The following is a 23472-nucleotide window of genomic DNA, read 5'->3' as shown; positions in this document are numbered from 1 at the left end:
AATATTTTTTTAAAGTTTTCTTTATTTTTTGTGTTTGTTTTTTATGTATTATTTGTGTGAAAGTATTATAAAGCTATTACAGTACAGTACTATATAGCCGATTGTGTTAGGTGGGTACCTCAGCTAACTTTGTTGGACTTATGAACGGAACTCGTTCGTATGTAGGGGACTTACTGTATTATCTCTGGTTTCCTTGGAGTCAGTTCAGTTTATTGAAATAGATCCTTCTGGTGCATGCGCAAATTCCCTGCAAATATTTCTTCATCCTTGGTTGCTGTGCAGTAAAAGGTTAACTGAACAGGCCTAGGATGTTCAAACCCTGCACAATCCAAAGAAAGGACTGGCCCTTGCCCACCTCCTAGGAAATAACCTCTGAGCCCTTGGAATGTCCTGCCTGAAAAGACTGTCTTTGTAGACCTGGGGCCTCAGGCCACTCCGGATAGTTGATGATAACGATGTGATTTATGGCGGGGCTTTGGGTCACACTGGATCAGCTGGACCACTGGAGGGGCTGCAATCTGAGAAATAATGTTGGCCACATGGGCCCTCCATGCCTATGTGATGAAACCCCAGTAAAAACTCTAGACACCAAACTTTCAGTGAGCTTCCCTGGTTGGCAAAACTTCACGAGTGTTGTCACACGTCATTGCTGGGAAAATTAAGCACTGCCCACCTGACTCCCCTGGAAGAGGACAACTGGAAGCCTGCACCTCGTCTCTTCCAGACTCTCCTCTGCACCTTTGACATTTGCTGATGTTATCTGTATCCATTAACTGTAAGGAACCATAACTAGGAGTACAACAGCTTTTCTGAGTTCTGTGAATCCTCCTAAAATATCATTGACTCAGAGGGTGGTCCTGTGGACCCCAACTCAGTGGTCTGCTCACATCTATGAGAGAGTCAGTTTGGTGACTTTGGTGCCGTGCAATATTGTCTGCAAGGAAGGGAAGCTACCTGTAGACTCCATAGAGTTAGGTGAGGCTTGTTGCTGGGCAGCAGGCAGACATGGAGGCTAAGAGCCCTCTAGATGGTCAAATCAGGCCAACATTTATTCTGTGGGTCCTGTAATGGATCATCACGTTTAACAGTAGATGACACAGTGCGAGACCCCCAATGGGGGTCTCAGTGAAGACTTGCTAATGTGCTTTCACGGGAGTCCTGGCTATGGGGCAGGTCCTTGTTCCTTCCTAGCGGAAGGAATGGGTAGAAAAGAGGGCAGCATGGGGGGCAGCCAGGTCCCCAGGGTCGCAGACAAGAAAGGGATCGTCTGGGTAACCTGGCTCCTGGGCCATAACAAGGTACTTAGTTGGGGGACCGAGCTCCAGTAGAAGCTCAAAGCCGGGGCACTGTGACGTCCCAGGTTCCCAAATATCCCTTGGACCAGAGAGGTCAAGCTGAGGGAAGGGGGCGGCCAGGGTTCCCGTGGCTCCCTCTCCCCGAGGGGGCGCCCCAGCCGCGCCTTGGAGCTGGCGGAAGCAGAAGGGGCGCCAGGCGGCGGGAAGAAGAAGCCGTGGGCGCGCAGGTCAGGACGCTGCTGCTGGCGCAACTGTTGGTGCGGGTCGAAATCGCGAGGCAGGGTGAGCTGAGGCGGGGGCTGCCGGCGCAGCTAGGGGTGATGGGGGAAGGGTGGGGCGCGTGGAGACCAAAGGGAGCTCACTTTCTCTCCTACCCGCAGCGTTGCGGGATAGGGACCTGTTGCTTCCAGGTAAGACGTCCAGGGGGCCCGCTTACCTGCGCAGGGCACCTGAGCCGGAGCGCGAATGGCGACTCATCTTTTCCTCTTCCCGCCCCAGGTTTCTAGAACTCTTCTATGCTCGCATGTAACTGATGGGGCCCCCCCTGGGTGTGGGGGAGGGGCGTGCGCCTGTGGAACACGTGGGGCAGGTCCCCAGCGTCCCCTTCTTCCTGGGCGGCAAGACCCCTGGACGCGCGGTTCCCCGGGGCGCCCCTTTTCTTCTCCCACTCGGTGGGTGAGGGTGGACGGGGTGGGCCTGCCTCCCGCAGCTCGGCCTGGTGTCCATTTGTCCATCCCAGGGCCATGTGGCCAACGGACTGTCCCGACACTCATAGTGTATGGAAAGGATGCAGGGCTTGGGCGCAGGGCAGCCTGCGCCTATGGGGCTCCCACTACTGCGGAGCAAGCCTGCTCAACCGCCGCTGGGTGCTCTCGGCCGCGCACTGCTTCCAAAAATGAGTCTGGGGGCGGGCGGCCCGCTGACCCTGGGCCCTGGGTCTGCACCAGGACCTGCGCGCATGCCCCACGTGGACACGGCCCTCGGGCGCTCCTGAGGCGCAGTCCCGGCTGCAGCCCATTACGCACCCACGCGAGTCCCCCAGGGCGCTCCGGGAGGAAACCCTGTGCGGTTTCTACCAGAACGTTCTCCCAGAACTTTCCCACGCACATTTGTCTTGTTCTTTTCTTTCTCACGTCACTTGTCCCCAAATGGCACCACCAACCTCCACCTTCCTCACCCCACCTCCCAGCAGAGGTGACCCCATCCCCCCCCCCACCCGCCGCGGGGAGGAATGAGCTGAAGTAAGTGCTGGACACACAGCCTGGCCTGTGGTGACAGTGGCCCCGGTAGCTGTTTTGAGCCCAGCCTGCTGTGGCGCCCATGCACCTGCTCGTAGCCTTTTGAGAAGGGTTCTTGGAGGTGACAGGTGGTTGAGTGACTGGCCAGATGAGCTGTTAGGGGAGGCACCCTCCTGCCAACACCCCCAAGTTCCCAGGTGTGGGACTTTGTTTGGGGCTGTCTGGGCTCTCCCTGTTTCTACCCTGGCCTCTTTGGTCAAAGGAAGACCTGCTAATGGTGCCTGGGGTGAGCCCCGCAGCAGCTCGGGGGTCTCAGCTCAGGGAGCAGCCCCAGGTGTGCTCAGGTGGCCCACCCTCCCTCTGAGGACCCCTGACAGCTCTCTCCTCCCCTGCCAGCAACAGAGATCCCTATGAATGGTCGGTCCAGTTTGGCGAGCTGTCTGTCACACCACCCATTTGGAGCCTGCGGGCCTACCTCCATCGTTACAGGGTGAAGAGTATTATTATATACCCCAAATCCAGGAATTATTTGCAGGACGACAGCTCCCTGCTGAAGCTGTCCTCCTCCGTCACCTTCAATAAGAACATCCAGCCCGTCTGTGTCCTGTCCTCCTCCTCTGAATTCAAGAACCGTGATGACTGCTGGGTGAATGGCTGGGGGGACATCCATGAGAAAAAGAGTGAGGTTGGGGACAGACGGGTTGGGAAGGGGAGTGTTATTCACCACGTCCTGTGCCAGCCACGCCAGCTGCAGTGGCCCCCACCTTGGTCTGTGTGCCACTGTGCTTTGGCTTTGGCCCGCTGAGCAATCCCTCCTCACCTCCTTTCCACACCCCGCCCCCCTGTAGAGCAGGGCTTTCTGTACCCACACTCAGCTACCCCTCCCTTCCGAGTCTGTGAGCCAGAAACCAGAGAGGGAGGCCCCCCTGCACCGCCCCAGGCCACACCCCCAGCCTGCGGGGGTGTGCGAGGTTTTGGGGTGGACTTGTCAGAAAGACATCAGGCATTGTTTGTTTTGGGGGGTTTTTTGAAGTATACTTCAAAAACCATAAAATTCATCCTTTTAAAGTATACAATTCAGGGACTTCCCTGGTAGTCCAGTGGTTAAGACTCTTTCCACTGCAGGGGGTGTGGGTTCGATCTCTTGTTTGGGAACTAAGATCCCACACCCCGTGCGGTGCAGCCAAAAAAAAAAAAAAAAAAAAAAAGGCATACAATTCAGACGGTTTTTTTTTTTAGTATATTCACAGAGTGGTTCCATCACCACTGTCTAATTGCAGAACATTTTCATCATCTCAAAATGAAATCCCATGCTTATTAACCATTACTCCTAATTCCCCGTTGTTCTAGGGCCATAGCCCCTGGCAGCCACTAATCTGCTTTCTGTGTCTAATGGATTTACCTACTCTGGACGCTTCATATGAATACAGTTATACACTACGTGCTAGCTTCTCTCACTAAGCATAATATTTTCAATGTTCATTCATGTTTTAGTGTGTGTCAGTACTTCACTCCTTCTTTCTTGTTAAGGTTTAACTCATATAACATTAACCATTTTAAAGTATATAATTCAATGGCATTTAGAACATTCACAGTGCATAACCATCAACTCTATCAAGATCCAAAACATTTTCATCACGCCCAGAGGAAATCCCATAACCATTAAACAGTCACTCCCCATTACCCCCTCCCTCCAGCCCTCAGCAGCCACTAACCAACTTTTTGTCTCTATGGATTTACCTGTTCTGGACATTTCATATAAATGGAATCATACACTGTGTCACCTTTTATGTTTGGCTTCTTTCACTTAGCATAATGTTCTCAAGATTCATCCATATTATAGTATGTATGAAAACTTCATTCTCTTTTATGGCTGAATAATATTCCATTGTATGGATGCACAATTTGTTTATCCATTCCTCCATTGATGCCATTTGTGTTGTTTCCATCTTTTGGGTATTTGTATTAGTATACAAATTTGTGCTTGAATACCTCTTTTCAATTATTTTGTGAATGTATTTAGGAGTGCAATCCTGGATCACATGGTCATTCTATGTTTAACTTCTTGAGGAGCTGACAAACAGTGTTCCATAGCAGCTGCTCCATTTTACGTTCCTATCAACAGTGAGGGTTATCATTTCTCTCCATTCTCCTCAATAAAAAACTTGTTATTTTCCAGGTTTTTGTTTGTTTGTTTGTTTTGTTTTGTTTTGTTTTGGCCATCCTAGTGGGTGTGAAGTGGTATTTCACTGTGGTTTTGATTTGCATTTCTCTAATGACTAGTGATGTTGAGCAACTTTTCATGTGCTGGTTGGCCATTTGTATATCTTCCTTGGAGTAATGGCTATTTAAGTCCCTTACCCTTTTTTTTTTTTTTTTGGTCACACCACGTGGCTTGTGGAATCATAGTTCCCCAGCCTGGGATTGAAACTGGGCCCTCAGCAGTGAGAGCAGAGAGTCCTAACCACTGGACCTCCAGGGAATTCCCAACCCAATTTTTAAAATTTATTTATTTATTATTTTCTTTTTTTTTTGCGGTAGGCGGGCCTCTCACTGTTGTGGCCTCCCCCGTTGCAGAGCACAGGCTCCGGACGCGCAGGCTCAGCAGCCATGGCTCAAGGGCCCAGCCACTTCGCGGCATGTGGGATCTTCCCGGACCGGGGCACGAACCCGTGTTCCCTGCATCGGCAGGCGGACTCCCAACCACTGCGCCACCAGGGAAGCCCTGTTTGTTTTTAAATAAATTTATTTATTTTATTTTTGGCTGCGTTGGGTCTTCATTACCGCACGCGGGCTTTTCTCTGGTTGCGGCGAGCTGGGGCTACTCTTCGTGTGCACAGGCTTCTCACTGTGGTGGCTTCTCTTGTTGGGAGCACGGGCTCTAGGTGCACGGGCTTCAGTAGTTGTGGCACACGGGCTCAGTAGTTGTGGCTCGCAGGCTCTGGAGTGCAGGCTCAGTAGTTGTGGCACACGGGCTTAGTTGCTCTGCGGCATGTGGGATCTTCCTGGATCAGGGCTCAAACCCATGTCTCCTGCACTGGCAGGCAGATTCTTAACCACTGCGCTACCAGGGAAGACCAACCCCCCCCAACCCTTTTTTTTTTTTTTTTTTTTCCGGTACGCGGGCCTCTCACTGTTGTGGCCCCTCCCATTGCTGAGCACAGGCTGCGGACGCGCAGGCTCAGCGGCCATGGCTCACGGGCCTAGCCGCTCTGCAGCATGTGGGATCTTCCCGGACCGGGGCACGAACCCGTGTCCCCTGCATCGGCAGGCGGACTCTCAACCACTGTGCCACCAGGGAAGCCCCCCAACCCATTTTTTTTTTTTTTTTTTTTTTTTTTGCGGTATGCGGGCCTCTCACTGCTGCGGCCTCTCCTGTTGCGGAGCACAGGCTCCGGACGCGCAGGCTCAGCGGCCATGGCTCACGGGCCTAGCCGCTCCGCGGCATGTGGGATCTTCCGAGACTGGGGCAGGAACCCGCGTCCCCTGCATCGGCAGGCGGACTTTCAACCACTGCGCTACCAGGGAAGCCCCCCAACCCATTTTTAAACTGAGTTGTCTTTGTTGTGATGTTGTAATCGTTTTTATATATTCTGGATACTAGACCCTTTTTAGATATATGATTTGCAAATATCTTTTACTATTCTGTGGGGGTTTTTTTTCCTTTTTTCTTCTTTTTTTTTTTTAAACTGGCTCCTGGGTCTCACTCCATGGATTTAATTGGTCTGGGATGTGGCACAGACATTGGGATATTTTTAAGCGTCCCAGGTGATTCTAATATGTAGCTAAGGGTAAGACCAGCTGGCCTAATGGGGTTCATGATGCTTAGAGAGCCAAGTGATGCCAGGAAAGAGGCAATAATCTCCAGGAAAAGGATGAAGAGCTAAAGGTTTGAAAGTTGAAATGAAGACCTAGCTGAAGTTCTGCAGAACAGGTAGGCTTTAGTGTCAGAAAGTTGTGTTTTGAATCCTCTTACTTAACTCTTCAGTTTCTTCGAAAGAGGCATCATAGCTCCTTCCTTCCGGGTTGTTCCATGTTGTCAGTCCCTGGTGTTGATGGGGGAAGAGCACTTCAGATGCAGGACTGAGCCAAGACTCGTGGACCACATCTCTTTTCACTTTCATGATAGTATCTATTGATGCACAGAATATTTTAATTTTGATGAAGTTCAGATTATTTTTTCTCTGGCGCTTTTGCTTTTGGTATCATGTCTAAGAAATAATTGCCAAATTCGAGGTCATGAAGATTTACCCTCATGTTTTCTTGAAGAGTTTTATAGTTTTAGCTGTTATATGTATATCTTTGATTCTTTTTTTTTTTTTTTTTTTTTTTGCGGTATGTGGGACTCTCACTGTTGGGGCCTCTCCCGTTGCGGAGCACAGGCTCCGGACGCGCAGGCTCAGCGGCCATGGCTCACGGGCCCAGCCGCTCCGTGGCATGTGGGATCTTCCAGGACTGGGGCACGAACCTGTGTCCCCTGCATCAGCAGGCAGACTCTCTACCACTGCGCCACCAGGGAAGTCCTCTTTGATTCATTTTGAGTTGATCTTTGTTTATGGTGCGAAGTAGTGGGTCCAACTTCATTTTTTGCATTTGGATATCTAGTTGTCCCAGCACCATTTGTTAAAGAGACTGTTCTCTACTCCACTGAATTATCTTGGCACCTTGTCAAAAATTAGTTGACCAAAGAAGAATGGGTTTATTTTCTAGACTCTCAATTCTGTTCCGTTTGTCTGTATGTTTATCCATTTGCCAGGACCCCATTGTTTGATTTCTATAGCTTCCAAGTATGTTTTGAAATTGGGAAGTGTGTATTCTCCAACTTTGTTTACTTTTTCAAATATTGGTTTTGTTATTTGGGGTCTCTTGATAGTCCCTCTAAATGTTAGGATGAGCTTGTCAATTTCCACTAAAAAGGCCATTGGAATTTGGATAGGGACTGCATTGAATCTGTGGATTGCTTTGGGGGAGTATTATCATCTAAATAATATTAAGTCTCCAGTCCATAAACAGAAGATATATTTCCATTTATTTATGTCTTCTTTAATTTCTTTCAGCAATGTTTTGTAGTTTTTTGTGTACAGGTCCTCAATTAAATTTAACTATTTCATTCTTTTTGATGCTATTGTAAAATGATATTTCTTTTCTAATATCCTTTTGAAATTGTTCATTGGTAGTGTATAGAAATATAATTGACTTTTGTGTCTTGATTTTAGATCCTGCAAATTTGCTGAATTCATTTATTAATTCTAGTCCTTCTTTGTGTACTCTTCATTATTTTCTATATATAAGATCATGTCTCCTGTGAATAGACATAGTTTTACTTCTTCCTTTCCAACTTGGATGTGTTTTATTTCCTTTTCTTGCCTAATTGCTCTGACTAGAACTTCCAGTAAAATGTTAGATAGAAGTGGCAAAAACTGGCATCATTATCTTTTTCCTGTTCTTAGGGGGAAAGCTTTCAGTCTTTCACAATTCTGTAGCTGTGGGTTTTTCACATATGATCTCTATCATGTTAAGGAAGTTCTCTCTATCCTTAGTTTATTGAGTGTTTTTATAATGAAAGTGTTGGATTTTCCTGCATCAATTAGGATAACCATGTGGGGTTTTTTTTCCTTCATTCTATTACTATAGTCTGTAGTATGTTATATTGATTGATTTTTGTATGTTGAACCCACCTTGCACTCTGGATAAATTTCACTCGGTCGTGGTGTAGAATTCTTTTAATATGCTGCTGGATTCAGTTTGCTGGTATTTTGTTGAGCATTTTTGCATATATGTTGGTCTGTAGTTTCTTTTTTTTTTTTTTTTTTTTGCGGTACGCGGGCCTCTCACTGTTGTGGCCTCTCCCACTGCGGAGCACAGGCTCCGGACGCACAGGCCCAGCGGCCATGGCTCACGGGCCCAGCCGCTCCACAGCATGTGGGATCTTCCCGGCCGGGGCACGAACCCATCGGCAGGCGGACTCTCAACCACTGCGCCACCAGGGAAGCCCTATGGTTTCTTTTTGTGTGTGATAACTTGCTTGGGCTTTGGTGTCACAGTAATGCCAGTCTCATGGAATGAGTTAGGAAGTGTTCCTTCCTCTTCTGTTTTTTGGAAGAATGATTGATGTTAATTTCTTCCTATGTTTGATAGAAGTCACCATTTAAGCCATCTGGCCCAAGGCTTTTCTTCATTGGGAGGTTTCTGACTAGTGACTAAATCTTTTTACTTGTTATGTGTCTGTTCAGATTTTCTATTTCTTCTTGAGTCTGTTTTAGTATTTTGTGTGTTCCTAGGAATTTGTCCATTTCCTCTAGGTTATCTAATTTGTCGGAATACAGTTGTTCATAATATTCACTTATAGTCCTTAATTTTTCTTTAAGGTCAGTAATAATGTCCCCACTTTCATTGTCAATTTTGTTGATCTTTCAAAGAACCAACTTTTGGTTTTGTTGATTTTCGCTATTGTTTTTCTGTTCCCTAGTTTGATTTTTTTCCATTCCTCTCTTTATTATTTCCTTCCTTCTTCTACCTTTGGGTTTAATTTGCTCTTTTTTTTTCTAGTTCCTTAAGTTAGATTGTTGATTTGAGATTTTTCTCCTTTATTAGCATAGGCATTTCCAGCTATAAATTTCCTTGTGAGAATTGCTTTTGCTGCAACCAATAAGTTTTGGTATGTTGTGTTTTTATTTCCATTCATCTCAAAATACTTTCTAATTTTCCTTGTGATTTCTTCTTTGACCCATTGGTTAGAAGTATGTTGTTTAATTTCCACATATTTGTGAATTTTTCAGTTTTCCTTCTGTTATTGATTTCTAGCCTCAATCCACTGTTTTCTATGATGTCAATCTTTTCTAATTTATTGCAACTTATTTTGTGGCCTGACATGTCATCTATCTTGGAGAATGTTTTGCATCCACTTGAAAGGAATGTGTATTCTGCTCTTGTTTGGGTGGATTGTTCTGTATATGTCTTTTAGGTCTAGCTGCTTTATAATGCTATTCAAGTCCTCTGTTATCTTACTGATCTTCTCTCTGGTTGTTCTATCCATTAATAAAAGTGGGGCATTGAAGTCTCCAACTGTTCTCATAGAACTGTCTATTTCTCCCACCAGTTACATCAATTTTGCTTCATGTATTTTGGGACTCAGTTGTTAGATGTGTAGATATTTATAATTATTATACCTTGAGGACTTACCACTTTTGTCAACATATAATGTCCTTCTTTGACTCTTTTTAAAAATATTTATTTATTTTTTTAAAATTTATTTTGGCTGCACTGGGTCTTAGTTGCAGCATGCAGGATCTTCATTGCGTCATGCGGGATACTTAGTTGCGGCATGTGGGATTTCTTAGTTGTGGCATGCAGACTTCTAAGTTGCGACATGCAGACTCTTAAGTTGCAGCATGCATGTGGGATCTAGTTCCCTGACCAGGGATCAAACCCAGGCACCCTGCATTGGGAGCACAGAGTTTTACCTGCTGGACCACCAGGGAAGTCCCCCTTCTTTGACTCTTGTAACACGTTTTGACTGAAAATCCATTTTGTCTGACATTAGTATAGCAACCTCAGCTCTTTTTGGTTACTATGCATGGAATGTCTTTTTCCAACCTTTCACTTTAAACCTATATTTACCTTTGGATCTAAAATTATTGTCGGGCTTCCCTGGTGGTGCAGTGGTTAAGAATCTGCCTGCCAATGCACGGGACACAGGTTTGAGCCCTGGTCTGGGAAGATCCCACATGCCACGGAGCAACTAAGCCCATGTGCCACGACTACTGAGCCTGCACTCTAGAGCCCACGAGCCACAACTGCTGAGCCCATGTGCCACAACTACTGAAGACTGTGCACCTAGAGCCTGTGCTCTGCAGCAAGAGAAACCACGCAATGAGAAGCCTGTGCACCACAACAGAGTGGCCCCCGCTTGCCACAACTAGAGAAAGCTCACATGCAACAACGAAGACCCAACGCAGCCAAAAATAATAAATAAATAAATTTTTAAAAATACAAAAATTAAAATATAATAAAATTATTGTCTTGTAGACAGGATATAGTTGGATCTCTGTTTTTAATCCATTCTGCCAATCTCTTCCTTTTAATTGGAGTGTTTAATAGTTACATTAAAATTAATTACTGATAGGGAAGGATTTACTTCTACCATTATTCAATTTGTTTTCTATATTTTGTCGGATGTAGAAGATATAGATATCTTATATCTATATCATATCTATATCTATACCTAAGTCATATCTTTTTTGTTCCTTATTTCCTCCTTTTTGTGTTTAATTGATTTTTATTAGTGTACTGTATTGATTTCCTTCTTATTTCCTGTTCTGTATATTTTTTAGTTATTTTCTCAGCAGTTTCCCTGGAGATTACAGTTAATAACTTAAACTTATACCAGTCTATTTTGAATTAATATCAACTTAGGTTCAATAGCATACAAAAGTTCTGTTCCTATACAACTCTATTCTTCTCAAGTTGTTATTGTCACAGTTTACATCTTTATATATTGTGTAACCATATCTTTATATATTGTGTAAGCAATCTCTGTGTAACAGAGATTTACAATTATTGTCTTTTAAATTGCATTTGTCTTTTAAATTGTATAGCAAAAAAAGTATGAACCAAAACTATAATAATACTGGCTTGTATGTTTACCTGTGTAGTTATGTTTACCAGTGTTCTCTATTTCTTCCTATGGGTATAAGTTACTGGCTACTGCCCTTTCATTTCATCCTGAAGGTCTCCCTTTTCCATTTGTTGTAGGGCAGGCCTACTAATGATGAACACTCTCAGCATTTGCTTATCTGGGAATATCTTAATCTTGCCTTCATTTTTTTTGAAGGATAGCTTTGTCTGATCTAGAATTCTTGGTTGACTGTTTTAGTCTCTTAGCACTTTACATATGTCATTGCACTGCCTTTTGGCCTCCAGGTGTCTGAAAAGAATGTGGCTGTCAATCTTGTTGAAGATCCCCTATACTTGATGTGTAGCTTCTCTCTCGCTGTTTACAAGATTCTCCTTTTGTCTTTGCGTTTTGATATTTTGATGAAAATGTATCTCAGTGTGGATCTCCTTGTGTTTATCCTACTTGGAATTTGTTCACCTTCCTGAATGTGTAGTTTCATATCTTTCATCAAATTTGGGAAAACTTCAGCCTGGATCCTGCAGCTATACTAATTATAAACAGGCTCAGCTGCATCAGCCCCTCCCCCTGTGTATGCTTCAGCCATGGTCTCTCCCCACTGGCTCAGGCAGGGCCTGTCATCTGCAGGCTACAGAGAGGGAAACCAAGCCTCAGGGAGGTGCTGTGACAGCCTGTCCATCCATTGGGTCCTTCTGTGATATTGTTCATCACCCACCACATACTGGGTGCTGGACTAGAGCAGAGGAATCAAGAGCAATGTCCCAGGTGCTGTGGATACTCCAGGAAGTCCACTCCCCTTCATACCCCCTTTCCCCAGATGGCAGAGGAGAGGCTAAGGTTGTTGTCTTTCTCTCTCCCACCCTCAACCCCTGGCAGATCTGCCACCTCCCTACGATCTTCAGGAAGTGCAAGTCTCCATCATAAACAAATCCAGGTGTTCCTACCTGTTCCATCAGCCTGATTACAGCAGTCACAGCAGTAATAATATGATTTGTCCTGGCTCTGAGGATGGCAACACTGACGCCTGCAAAGTGAGTACCCCTGCCCCAATGAGGGCCATACTGAAACTGGGTACCACCCCTCCCAATCTTGGGCCTGAGGGCAACCACCTTGACCCCCTACCAATCCACCCTTAGAGTTCATTCATGAGAAAATCATTGTAGACCTCATTTATCCAGCCTATAAAACAAGCTTCCTGTTTTACATTAATTGTACCTCCTTTGATCCTATGTGAAATTGAGTGGATAGACTATTGCCCCCCTTTGCAGATGCAGAAACTGAAGTTTTTTTGCTTCCAGGGGGAGGAGTGGGATTTGCAGCCAGTCTGCCCAGCTCCACAGCCCCTCCTGCTCTACCAGCCTCTCCACTGGCCCCTCCTGCCCCATCCCAGGTCTTGCTCACCCACACTGCTTTCCAGGGTGACCCAGGCAGACCCTTGGTCTGTGAAAAGAATGGGCCGTGGATTCAGATTGGAATCGTGAGCTGGGGAGTGGGCTGTGGTAGGCGCAACCAGGCCGGCATCTATACCAATGTCAGTAGTTACTTCAACTGGATCCAGATGCTGGTGGGCCACAGCACACCCAAGCCAGACCCCTCTCAGTTGCTGCTGCCCCTCGCTCTGCTCTGGGCTCCCTGACTCCTGTAGCTGGCCTGTGCACACCTAAGCCCATGAGGGTGCAGTAGTTACTGCAGCTCCAGATATATTCACCAAGGGCTGGGGGCACGCCAGTGGCAGGACTGCCTGCTGGACCAGGCCCAGTCCCCTTCTGTCCCCTTTGCTAATAAACGTGTGCATGTTCACATTGATGCCTTGCACCACGTTCTATGGCCCTGGGTGGATTCCTGGATACCCTCACAGTTACCCATGTCCCATCCACTCGAAGACCACTCCTTAACTCCTAAACCATTGTCACCCATATGTGCTATACGGGTTTTGGTTGCAAACAACAGAACCCTCTCAGGTTAGTTCAATCAGAAAGATAATTTACAGGGATTTCCCTGGTGGTCTGGTGGTTAAGACTCTGTGCTCCCAATGGGCCCAGGTTCAATCCCTGGTCAGGGAACTAGAACACTCATGCCGCAGCTAAAGATATCCTGCAACAAAGATCCCGTGTGCTGCAACTAAGACCCGGCGCAGCCAAATAAATATTAAAAAAAAAGAAAGATAATTTACAGGAGGACATAAGTAGCAACAGGGTCCCTGGGGGCTAGGAAGGCTGGAGTGGAGTGCAGGGGAGGAAATGCCCCCAAACACCCCTAGCGCTCATGCCGTATTCCCCACTACACAGACGCCAGACACTCCTGGTCTCACCACGGTCCCCCAAAGGCTGACCTGGGACCAGGACGAGGGTGCAGATAATTTATTTGGGAGGTGATACCAAGAAGCCCCAGTGAAGAGTGGGGAAACTGAGGCAGGAGGGCTGAGAGCCAATGACGTTTGCCCAGATGAGGAAGTTACCCTTGTGGGCAGCTGAGGTGCTGTCTGGCCAGGATCCCCTGAGAAATCACGGGGACACACCTCAGCATTGCCTGTGGGGGACAAGGACCTGGCATGGCCCTTTCTCTCCTGACTCCCCGTGGTTGAGGCTTGTCCTGGGGGCGTGGGGGCTCCAAGCTCCATAGGTGGCCTGGGTGGAGGGGCAGCATCAAGCGTGTCTCCCCCCAGCCTCAGCATGGCCAAGGGACCAGGCCAGCGGGGCCGACTTGGGCTGCTTGGAACTGCTCGGGCAGATCTGCGTTTTCATGAGATCCAGAGGTGCTATGAGAGCAGAAGGTATCAGAAGTTCTGGTCGATTGACAGCTTGTCTCTGTGAAGAAGCAGGTGGAGGAGTCTTGGGAGGGTGCCCCCCTCGCCTCTGCCCACCAGGACAGCCACACAGGCTGTAGGACACCACGCTCAGGCTTCATGCCCCTCGGCAGCCCTGCAAGGCTGGAGCTTCTCTTCCCCCTCATCACAGTGAGGAAACTGAGGCCCAGCAAGGTGACAGAACTATTCAAGTCACTCAGCTCACAAGGGCCTGTGTCCACCTCTCACTGCATGGCCTGACTCAGAGGGGCCAGCAGGTACCGGGCAGGTGGGGTCTCCCAGGTCTCCTGTAAGACTCACCTGCATTGAGATTTCCACTCCCCCCATCTGCCCTCCCCAACAGCCAAAACCTGAGGGTGCCCCCACTCACCTCCCACAAAGGCCCTCTGAGTTGACCCAAGCAGAACACTCACTGCCCTGGTGTCCCATGTGTTACTGGAAGACAGTGTGATTTAATGCCCATTAAGCACTTGGCCCCAGACCGACCACACTGCGACACTGCCCTGCAGGCCTGCTTGGACATTGCCCCTCCTCCAGTGCAGGCAGAGTAGCCTCTGGTGGCCCAGTGCCCATGTGACAGACTCATCCACAGAAATACTTTCAAGCCCGCCCAGGTGCACGTCCCACGTCCACCCATAGGGTGCTGTTCAGGGTCACCTACCCAGAGGCTCAAGAGGACTCCAGCCAGGTGCCACGGCATGCCCCTCCCCCTGGCCTGGCTCACCCCACACCTTTGTCCCCCTTCAGGCTGCTTTAGATGACCCCTGGTTGTTGGGTCAGCATGGTGTGGGGTCTGGCTGTGGCCGTCCCAAAGGGCCCAGCTTCTGCTGGGACATCAGTGAGCATACCACCTGGATCCTGGAAAGGCCACCCCGTCCCACCTCCTCCTGCTGCCAGGTCTACAGGGTGCCCCTGGGATCTGGCCAAGGGTAGGGCTGGGCCCTCGTCAGAGATGAGTCCTGTGCTGCAGATGGTGGGCTGGGCACTGCCATACTGAAACACACTGGCAGGGCAGCCAGCTCAGGGGGCACATCCCCTGCACCTTTGTTGAACTGTTATTTTGTTTTCATCCTTGGCATTTAAAGACTTTGTTTGTAAGCAAAAGAATCCCCTAGTACCAGCATGAGTGAAGGAGAGTTGCTTTAGAAGGATAAAGAACAGCCCACCAAGGGCAAGGATGACTGGAATGAGGAGCTCCAGCTTCACAGGACACTTTCTCAGCCTGGAAGGTTGCAGGCTTTCAGGCCAGCTATGGCTGCCCCCTGCCTGGGCCCCAAGGGGTCCTCTCTCCCTCCTCCAGGATAAAAATCCCAGGGAAGGATTCTGATTGGCTGGTCTGGGGTCATGTGTCACCTCTTGATCAATCACTGTGACCTGGAGGACATGGTGGGATGATGGCCCTCGTTTGGGTCATTTGCCCTCCCCTGGGAGTGGGGACAGATCCAGCACCAGAAAAACGTGGGGTTGACTCAGCTATGGCCCTGAGAAGGATAGCTGTGAGAAGGGCAAGTAGATGACATTTGCTGAGGGGTCATTTCTGCAGTGTGACTCAAGGGTGGGACTGAAGGGCATGTGGGCCCAGCAGGGGTCTGTGCCTCAGTTTCTCAATCTGAGACAGGGGCTGGGTTGGGGTGAGCCCCTGGAGCGAGGTTCCTTTCCTACTCCTCTCAGCTTTGATTGTCCAATATTCAATCAGTACCAGATCCTCCCACCATAAGCCAGTTTCTCAGTGGGAATTTGTTTCCTGGTCCCTGCACCCAGGTGTCTGTCCTCCAGGCTTCCCGCCTCACCTAAATTGCAACAGGCAGACACGCAGCTCCTTCCATCCCGCCTTCCAGTGAACTCCCCTCTCAAGGTTTGGCCCATATCTCCAGAGATAGCTGTGTGTTCCCAGGGTCCCTGGTCACTCTTACTCCCACCTGCCTCTCCAGCTGCCCCAACTCTGCACCAAGGGGAACACTGCCCACCTGGCTCCATTCCTGCCAAGCCCTCTAATGGCAGCTGAATCCGGTGTAACGAAAGGTCAGGAGCCTTGGGGAAGGTGCTTCTTTCATTCTTGTGGCACTTCTATAGCATTTACATCAGCCAGGCACTATTCCAAGCTCTGCGTGGGCTAACCCAGTTAATCTTCACAACCACCTGGGAGGCGGGTTTTACAGAAGAGGAAACTCTCCCAAGGTCTCAGGGCTGGAGGGAGGGCGTTCCACAAGCCGACTCCGGAGTCCTTGAGCCTGGGCTTGAACCTGCTCCTAGAGTGTGGACAGCAGAGGTCAGGCCTGAGGCTGCCCTCCCTCCCTTCGAGTGGAGGGGCTGGGGCTGGGGCCGGTTGGCCTCTAGGTCCCCTCGTTCATATCCTTCACCCTCACTCCCGGCATGATGCCCTGCTGGCCCCTTTCACTCCCAAAGACTCAGTGCCCACTCTGTGCTGGGCACTGTTCAGGCCATGGGGGACTGGTATGCACTGAATGTCTGTGTCCTCTCCAAAATTTATATGTTGAAGCCTTAACCCCCAATGTGACTGTCTGTGGAAGTAATTAAGGTTAAATGAAGTCTTAAGGGTGGGCTCTGATCCGATAGGATTAATGTCCTGCTAAAAACAGACACCAGCACCCCCCCATGCCCAGCAGACATAAAGAGGAGGCCGTGTGATCACACAGTGACATGCCAGCCACCAACAAGCCAAGAGAAGAGGCCTCAGAGGGAAACCCATCTTGCCAGTTCCTTGTTCTTGGACTTCCAGCCTCCAGAATGGTGAGAAATAAGCTGTGTTTAAGCTCCCCAGTCTGTGGTGTTCTGTTCTGGCAGCCTGAGCTAAGACAGGGACAGAGACCCAGACCCTGCCTCATGGAGGGAGGACAAACAAATCAAACCTCCTCTATCACACATCAACTCCCACTGTGACGTGGCAGAGGAGGAGGTGTGCTGGGCAGGAAGGCCCCCAGGAGGAAGAACCAAGTGGAGGGCTGCTGGATGACTTGGTAGAAGGAGGTTCCAGAGCCTTCTGGGAAGTGGGCACAGTCCAGGCCCAGCCCACCGACTGAGCCCTGTCTCCAGCATCTCCCAGCCTCACCCGAGACCGGCAGCCTTGCTGTCCTGGCCACCCCAAATTGAAGAGGAGACTGTTTCCAAAGGTCAAGTCTGCTCCTGCCTCTAGGGTTAAGCGAGGAGAGCTGCCAGGTTTAAACAAGATATTCATAAGACATTCATTCCCCACCCCCCACAAAAAAACTGCAGAGCTGGGGCTGGGAGGGTCTATGCAAGGCCTGAAGCCTGGGCTCTGTATGAGGCTGTCCCGGCCAGGATTTCTGGACAGAACAATGCTGTTCAGAAGCCCCAGTGACTGAGCACTGCAAGGAGCCAGGAGGCAGGATCAGGTTCAGAGATGAGCGGCCAAGGATCCTCTGGAGCTTTGTGGCCTGACCAAAACAACCCCGACCCCCGTTCATCCCCACCCCACATCGCCCCCCACATTGCCTGGCTGGGCACAGGCTCCCGCCCCCAGTTCTGTGCACCTTGGCCCAAGCCAGGTTTCCTTTGAGAAATCCAGGTGTCCCTTTCCTGCCACCTCAAAAGCACTGTTCAAAGCATCTTTGTTCAAGGCTGGGCTGATGAAGCCACAGCCCCGCCCTGACCTCCTTAATTACCTCCTGGCCAGGCCCCCACCCCCTCCTGGGTCTTTAAGCCCCCAGGTTGTCCCCCAGCCCAGTTAGCAAGGAGGACACCAGCTGCAAGAGTGAGAACAGAATCCAGGGGCTGTGGGGTCTAGGGGTGGGGGGCACGCAGGAGCAGCTGTCAGGCAATGGAAATACAAGATGGGGGAGGGGCTGGGGTCCAGGGCTTGTATCGAGACCTAAGGTGGCCAAATCTCACAGTGGGTGGGGGGCAGGGGTGGTCTCTGGGGCCTGGGCATAGGGCATAGAGCCTGGGCCACGGGGCTAGGTCTGGGACCAACCAGGGTCTAAAGGAAGACAAAAGGGCCTCTGGGGGGGCTAGATCCTCCTCCTCTCTCTTCAGGTTCCAACCAGAGGGCACCCTCATTCCTAATCTCTGACCTCCCTCCCCTCACCCTGTTATCTGACACCAAACCCATAATCCAGTCCCTTCCGTGCTTCCTCCTCCAGTGTGCCAACCCCCCTCCACTCCCCCCCACCCGCCCCAACCTTAGCCCTGTGTCTCCCTGCCCTCATCCTCCTCCGAGTTCCCCGCTCCTCTGCTCACCCTTGAGTTCCCCTTGTCCTCCCACAGCCTGCGGGCAGCCTCACGTGTCAAGTCTCATCGTGGGGGACCGGGACACCCAGGACGGAGAGTGGCCGAGGCAGGCGAGCATCCAGCACCGCGGGGCGTGTGTGTGTGTGTGTGTGTGTGTGTGTGTGTGTGTGTGTGTGTGTGTGTGTGTGTGTGTGTGTGTGTGTGTGTGTGTGTGTGTGTGTGTGTGTGTGTGTGTGTGTGTGTGCGCGCGCGCGCTCGCTCATCGCCCCCCAGTGGGTGCTGACGGCAGCACACTGCTTCCTGAGGTGAGCAGGCAGCCCAGGCTTGGACAAGGGGCACTCCCCTACTCTGAGGGCTCAACGTCGAAGGGGGCAGGGGCGGGTGGAGCAAGACCCATGGAAGGGGGCGTGCCACTTGGTGGAAGCATGGTCCCCAGGCTCTGAGTGAGAGGGTGGCGGGGATGGGGGCCCTACTGGGGGTGGAGAAGGAGCTGCTTTAACTAGACCCACCGCTGTCATGCCGGAGGGCGCTGCCATCTGAGTACCCCGTGCGCCTCGGGGCACTGCACCTGTGTCCTGCCTCGCCCCACGTTCTCTTGGTGCCCGTGCAGAGGGTGCTGCTGCCCCCAGACTACTCAGAGGACGGGACCCGAGGAGACCTGGCGTTGCTGCAGCTTCGCCGCCTAGTGCCCTTGAGCACATGAGTCCAGCCCATCTGCCTGCCTGAGCCTGGGCGTTGCCCACCACCAGGCACACCATGCTGGGTCACTGGCTAGGGCAGCCTCCACTCAGGAGGTGAGGCAGAGGGCGGGGCACTGGGGCATTGGGGCCGGACAGGCGATCTCTCTCCACCTCTCTCTGATCGGGAATCCCAGCCCCTCACTGCCCCAATCCAGGACCCACCGTGACCTCCAGGGACCCAAACATCCTCACAGTTTTTCCACCTCACTGTCTCCCAGCTCTTAGAAGTCCCCCCTTCTTCTCCAGTGCCACTCCCAGAGTGGCGACCTCTGCAGGGAGTACGGGTGCCACTGCTGGGTACTCACACCTGTGACCTCCTCTACTACATGGGCACCAACATTCCTCGTGCCAAGCACATAGTGCTGCCAGGGAACCTGTGCACCGGCTATGTCGAGGGCCAGAAGGATGCCTGCCAGGTGCGAGAAGCTGCCTGGAAACTCTGGAGTCCATGCTGCTATGGCCAGCACCCTACCTCCTTAGAACCCAGGACCTAGGAGGTACCACCTCCAGGGCTCAGTGTCCTGGACCCCAACCCAGAGGCACCACCTGGGGGATTGCAGCCCTGGGACCCAAAGTCTCTGGAGGGCTGGGACCTAAGCTCTTCTTTCTCCTGCAGCGTGACTCTGGAGGACCCCTGACCTGTATGAGGTCTGGGCGCTGGGTCCTAGTGGGTGTGGTGAGCTGGGGCAAGGGCTGTGCCCTGCCCAACCGTCCAGGTGTCTATACCAATATGGCTACTTACAGCCCTTGGATTCAGGCTCGCCTCAGCCTCTGATGCAGTGACACTGACCTGAAGCCAGACTCTGGAGTCCCTCAGCTGCCTGGTCTGTGTGGGGATCTACACATCCCCCCACCCTGCCCCTTCTGACTTAGGGCTTAGAGGCCTAATAAAGTTAAGGGGCCATCCACCCACCCATTCATCTGTCTATCCCCTGCCTCCTCCTTGGGGCTCACCAAACCCAAGCTGCCAACCCTCCTCCAGGAGCCTCCCGAGTGTCCCAGGGTCTCACACTCCCTCCCTTCCCTTCCTGCTCATATTTAACCCCCTGAGCTCCAGTCAGACAGGCAAGTGAGTCAGTGCTAGGTCTGGTCTGTGTGCCCTTCTTTTCTGGAAGAAGTCAGAGAAACTCAAATATGAGAGGAATTCAACACCAAGGAAATGACTGTCCATTGCTAGCTTTGAAGATGGAGGGGCCACGTGGCAAGGAGCTGATGAAAGCCCCTGGCTGACAGCCAGCAGGGAAAGGGACGCCTCAGCACTACTACTGCAAAGAACCGAATTTGGCCAATAACCAGAACAAGCTTGGAAGCCAACTCTACTCCCAGCCTCCAGATGAGAACCCTGACAGGCCAAGCCCTTGATTTCAGCCCGGTGAGATCCTAAGCAGAGAACCCAGTTTAGCCCACCCACAGAGTAGTGATTTAATAAATTAGTGTTTAAGTTGCTATGTTTGCAGTCATCTGCTACACAGCAATAGAAAACTCAAATAGATTTTGCCCCACTGCAGTGAAAGTGCCCCAGGAGGCAGATGGCCAGCCACCAGGCCTGGCCTTCCCATGAATTCTAAGGTCTTAGGAGTTTGGGGCACCTGACATCATGCCCTCTGCCAAGAGGAGACAGGAGCCCCCAGATAGGCCTGGCCATAGCTTCTGATATCCTTGTTTTTTCTGCCACTGCCCCCATCCATGCCCTGGATGAGTCTGAGGCTGTGTCCTAGCCTTGGCCAGGCCCCCAGGCCCAGGACCGCCCCCTTCCCCCACCTGCATCTGGAGACCGGCCTAGGCCCTTTCAACTCCCTGACCACCCTCATGTGCTGGGACCTGGTGTCCCATCCCCTCTCTGCCATCTCCTCATCCCCAGGCCAAGGATCATCCATCCCTATAGACAGAGCTCAGTTTCTAGAACAGCAGAAAGAACAAGAAACGGAACAAAACCTGGAAACTCTGAAGCCCCCCTTTGGAGCTGACGGGGCAGTCGGGAAAGGGGGGACAGGGGAAGCTATCATTGAAGGGGCAGTCTGGCTGGGCAGGACCAAGTGCAGCTGCCGCCACGCAGGCCTGAGCTTCGTCTCCCTCCCTTCTTTCCTCCCAGGGGAAAAAGTGGCTGCAGCACGTGGTCGCTGCTGGGCCAAGCCAGGCTGGGAGGGTGGGGCTGTGGACTGGGCAGTGAGGGAGCTCCGGGCTGCTGTCTCCCCTAGGCTGAGGGCCGTCTACTGGCTGCCCCTGGTGGGGTCACTGGGGACCAGGGTACCCAGAACAGGGCATGGCTGTGGCAGGCCAGGCAAAAGGCTGTGGGCACATCTGCGGTGGGACCCTGGCCGCCCCTGATGGGTGATGCTGGCCATCTTCCCATCCCGCCCTCAGCCGGGGGCCAGCCCAGAGAACTTCCTCAAGATGCCTCCCAAAGTACTGAGACCAGAAAAAGCCAAGGACTGAGAGCCAGGATGCCTCAGTCTTGGACCTGCCGTGATTAGAGTAATGGATCCCCATTCAGAGCCCAGTGTTTCTTTTCTTTCTTTCTTTGGCTGTGCTGGTTCTTAGTTAAGGCTCACGGGATCTTCGTTGCAGCATGCAGGATCTTTAGTTGCGGCATGCAGGATCTAGTTCCCTGACTGGGGATCGAACCCGGGCCCTCTGCATTGGGAGCGTGGAGTCTTAACTGCTGGACCACCAGGGAAGTCCCAGAGCCAAGTGTTTCTGAAGCATAAGGTGAGAGCTAAGCAGGGGTGTCCTAGAAGTGGAGAGGGCGGGCTGCCCACAGAAGGGAATGAGCAGAAATCTGCTACTCGTTAAACCCTCACCAGACACGGTGCAGAGAGCTCTACTGCACCATCTCATGAGATTCTCACTAGACACTCTGTGAGGGGGGTTTCCCCATTTGTCAGATGAGAAAACAGGCCTAAAGGCATACAGCTGGTAGACGGTAGACTGTGATTTGAACCCAGGTGGTCTGATTCTGGAGGCAGCTGGGGGTGGTAAAGAGGGTATTACCACCTTGGTTCTCTCCACTTCCACTCCAACAGTGTGGCCTCCAGGCCTGCCTCCTCTCTGCTTGTTCCTGTTGTGGCAGCCTCACAGGGCTGGACAAGCTACAGCTCTACTCTGTCCAGCAGGCTCAGTGGCACGGCACCCTGTGCTGCTGCATCCCGCCTGTCAGCAAGGCCTGGAGCTGGGGCGGGGCAGGGGGGGCGCCGGCGGTGGTGGCGGGGTATGGACCTGGCCCTGCATCAGTAGCATCCTGCCCCTGGCCTCACAACGGTTGCCTGATCTGCCAGGAGGGAGGCCCTGGGGCGGCGAGGATAGTCCTCAGAACCCACCGGGGACAGGACATCAGGCTCCTGTCCAAGCAAGCATTCTCTAGCTGCTCACCTGCTCCAGTTGGTAGAGCTGCAGCCAGATGGCCCAGCCTCTCCCAGGAGTACTGACTCAACCTCAGTTTCCCCATCTACAATCTGAACTGGTAACACGAACCCTATCATGGCTGTAGGGAGAGTCAAAATGACTCAGTTCTGCCCAGCGAGCACGCAGCCTGAGCCAGGCACTGGCGGGCTCTCAGCTGATCTCTGAACACCCGTGAGGTGTTCCCATTTCACGAATGGGGAAACAGGACCAGAAAGGCTAGGTAATATGCCCTAAGACCCACAGCAGGCAAGAGGTGGAACCAGATTTGAATCTGGGCGACTGACTCTAATTCCACACTGAATTGTCACTTCCCTCATAGAAATGAAACCAGTTGTATGACACAACTAGAGGCACACTAGTAACGAGTGATGATTGACAATTACTGTTTATTAATCAACACTTTAAAAAGTTTAAGTAGACCAAAGGAGAAGTCCCACCAGGTTGATACCCTACAGGCTTAGTTTGGAGGCCGGGGAGGGTCTCTATCATGAGCACTGGGTGGTTGAGGCCACAGGGCAGAAAGGGCCCAGGAGGACTTCCTGTGCAGAGAAGCAAGAGCAGCTGGCCAGCTGGCTCACCCACCATCTTGAGACTCCCATTTTGTCTGTCATGGCCCCCAGGAAGGAGGGCCTGCACCCAGCTAGACCACAGAACTGGGTGGCTGGGGGCTCAGCCCCTGCTCCTCCTTCAAACTTCTCCTGACCCCATTCCCACTGCAGGAGGTGTCACTGTACTCACTGACACGAGGACTGCAGTTACCTCCTGCAACCGACCCACCCACCATAGCACAATGGGGTGCACAGAGATCCCATCTGAGGGAAAGGGCTGCCTTGAGGCACAGGTGTGGAGGAGTCCCAGGAAGGAAAGGGACTTCAAAGGACTCCTGAGGAGCCAGAGGCCAGAAGTCAAAAATGATAACTATAGCTGTAGTTTAGGAAACATCTATTGAGTGCTAACTCTTGGTGATGTTACCGGCAAACTGGGTTTGCTTCTTGGTGAGTGTCAAGCGAAAAGACCACAACCAAGCCAAAGATGGGGAGAAGGAAGGATTTATTATTATTTGCAGCAAGTGAAGAGAACACCAGGGATCTTTCCCAAAGCAGTGTCTTCCCGAACAGCAAAATTGGGGGAATTTTAGGCTAAGGGT

The 23472-nt window shown here is 51.1% G+C and overlaps 2 protein-coding genes across 2 annotated transcripts; both read left to right on the top strand.

Moving 5' to 3' along the window:
- The first annotated feature begins 1220 nt into the window (after window positions 1-1220).
- On the top strand, window positions 1221-12804 carry PRSS41 (serine protease 41). Its single transcript, XM_067708481.1, has 8 exons — window positions 1221-1271; window positions 1442-1577; window positions 1676-1820; window positions 2035-2190; window positions 2399-2406; window positions 2938-3213; window positions 12045-12199; window positions 12586-12804. The coding sequence occupies exons 1-8, from the start codon at window positions 1221-1223 to the stop codon at window positions 12802-12804; spliced, it is 1146 nt and encodes a 381-aa protein (XP_067564582.1).
- A 1036-nt stretch (window positions 12805-13840) lies between these two features.
- On the top strand, window positions 13841-19698 carry PRSS33 (serine protease 33). Its single transcript, XM_067708480.1, is given in 6 exon segments — window positions 13841-13941; window positions 18200-18324; window positions 18431-18488; window positions 18709-18977; window positions 19170-19339; window positions 19540-19698. Coding segments are annotated over 6 exon segments (882 nt in total).
- Window positions 19699-23472: the final 3774 nt, after the last annotated feature.

The sequence above is a fragment of the Pseudorca crassidens genome, chromosome 15, assembly GCF_039906515.1.
Source record: "Pseudorca crassidens isolate mPseCra1 chromosome 15, mPseCra1.hap1, whole genome shotgun sequence".
Taxonomy (NCBI): Eukaryota; Metazoa; Chordata; class Mammalia; order Artiodactyla; family Delphinidae; genus Pseudorca; species Pseudorca crassidens.
The sequence above is the reverse complement of the archived record's forward strand: the minus strand, read 5'-3'. Positions and strand labels throughout refer to the sequence as shown.

Excerpts from the sequence above, each read along its gene's own strand:
- PRSS41 (XM_067708481.1), top strand. The coding sequence starts at position 1,221 with ATGGGGGGCAGCCAGGTCCCCAGGGTCGCAGACAAGAAAGGGATCGTC. Across the intron at positions 1,272-1,441 it reads ACAAGAAAGGGATCGTCTGG|GGGGCGCCCCAGCCGCGCCT; the intron begins GTAACCTGGCTC and ends CCTCTCCCCGAG. Across the intron at positions 1,821-2,034 it reads GAACTCTTCTATGCTCGCAT|GGCCATGTGGCCAACGGACT; the intron begins GTAACTGATGGG and ends TGTCCATCCCAG.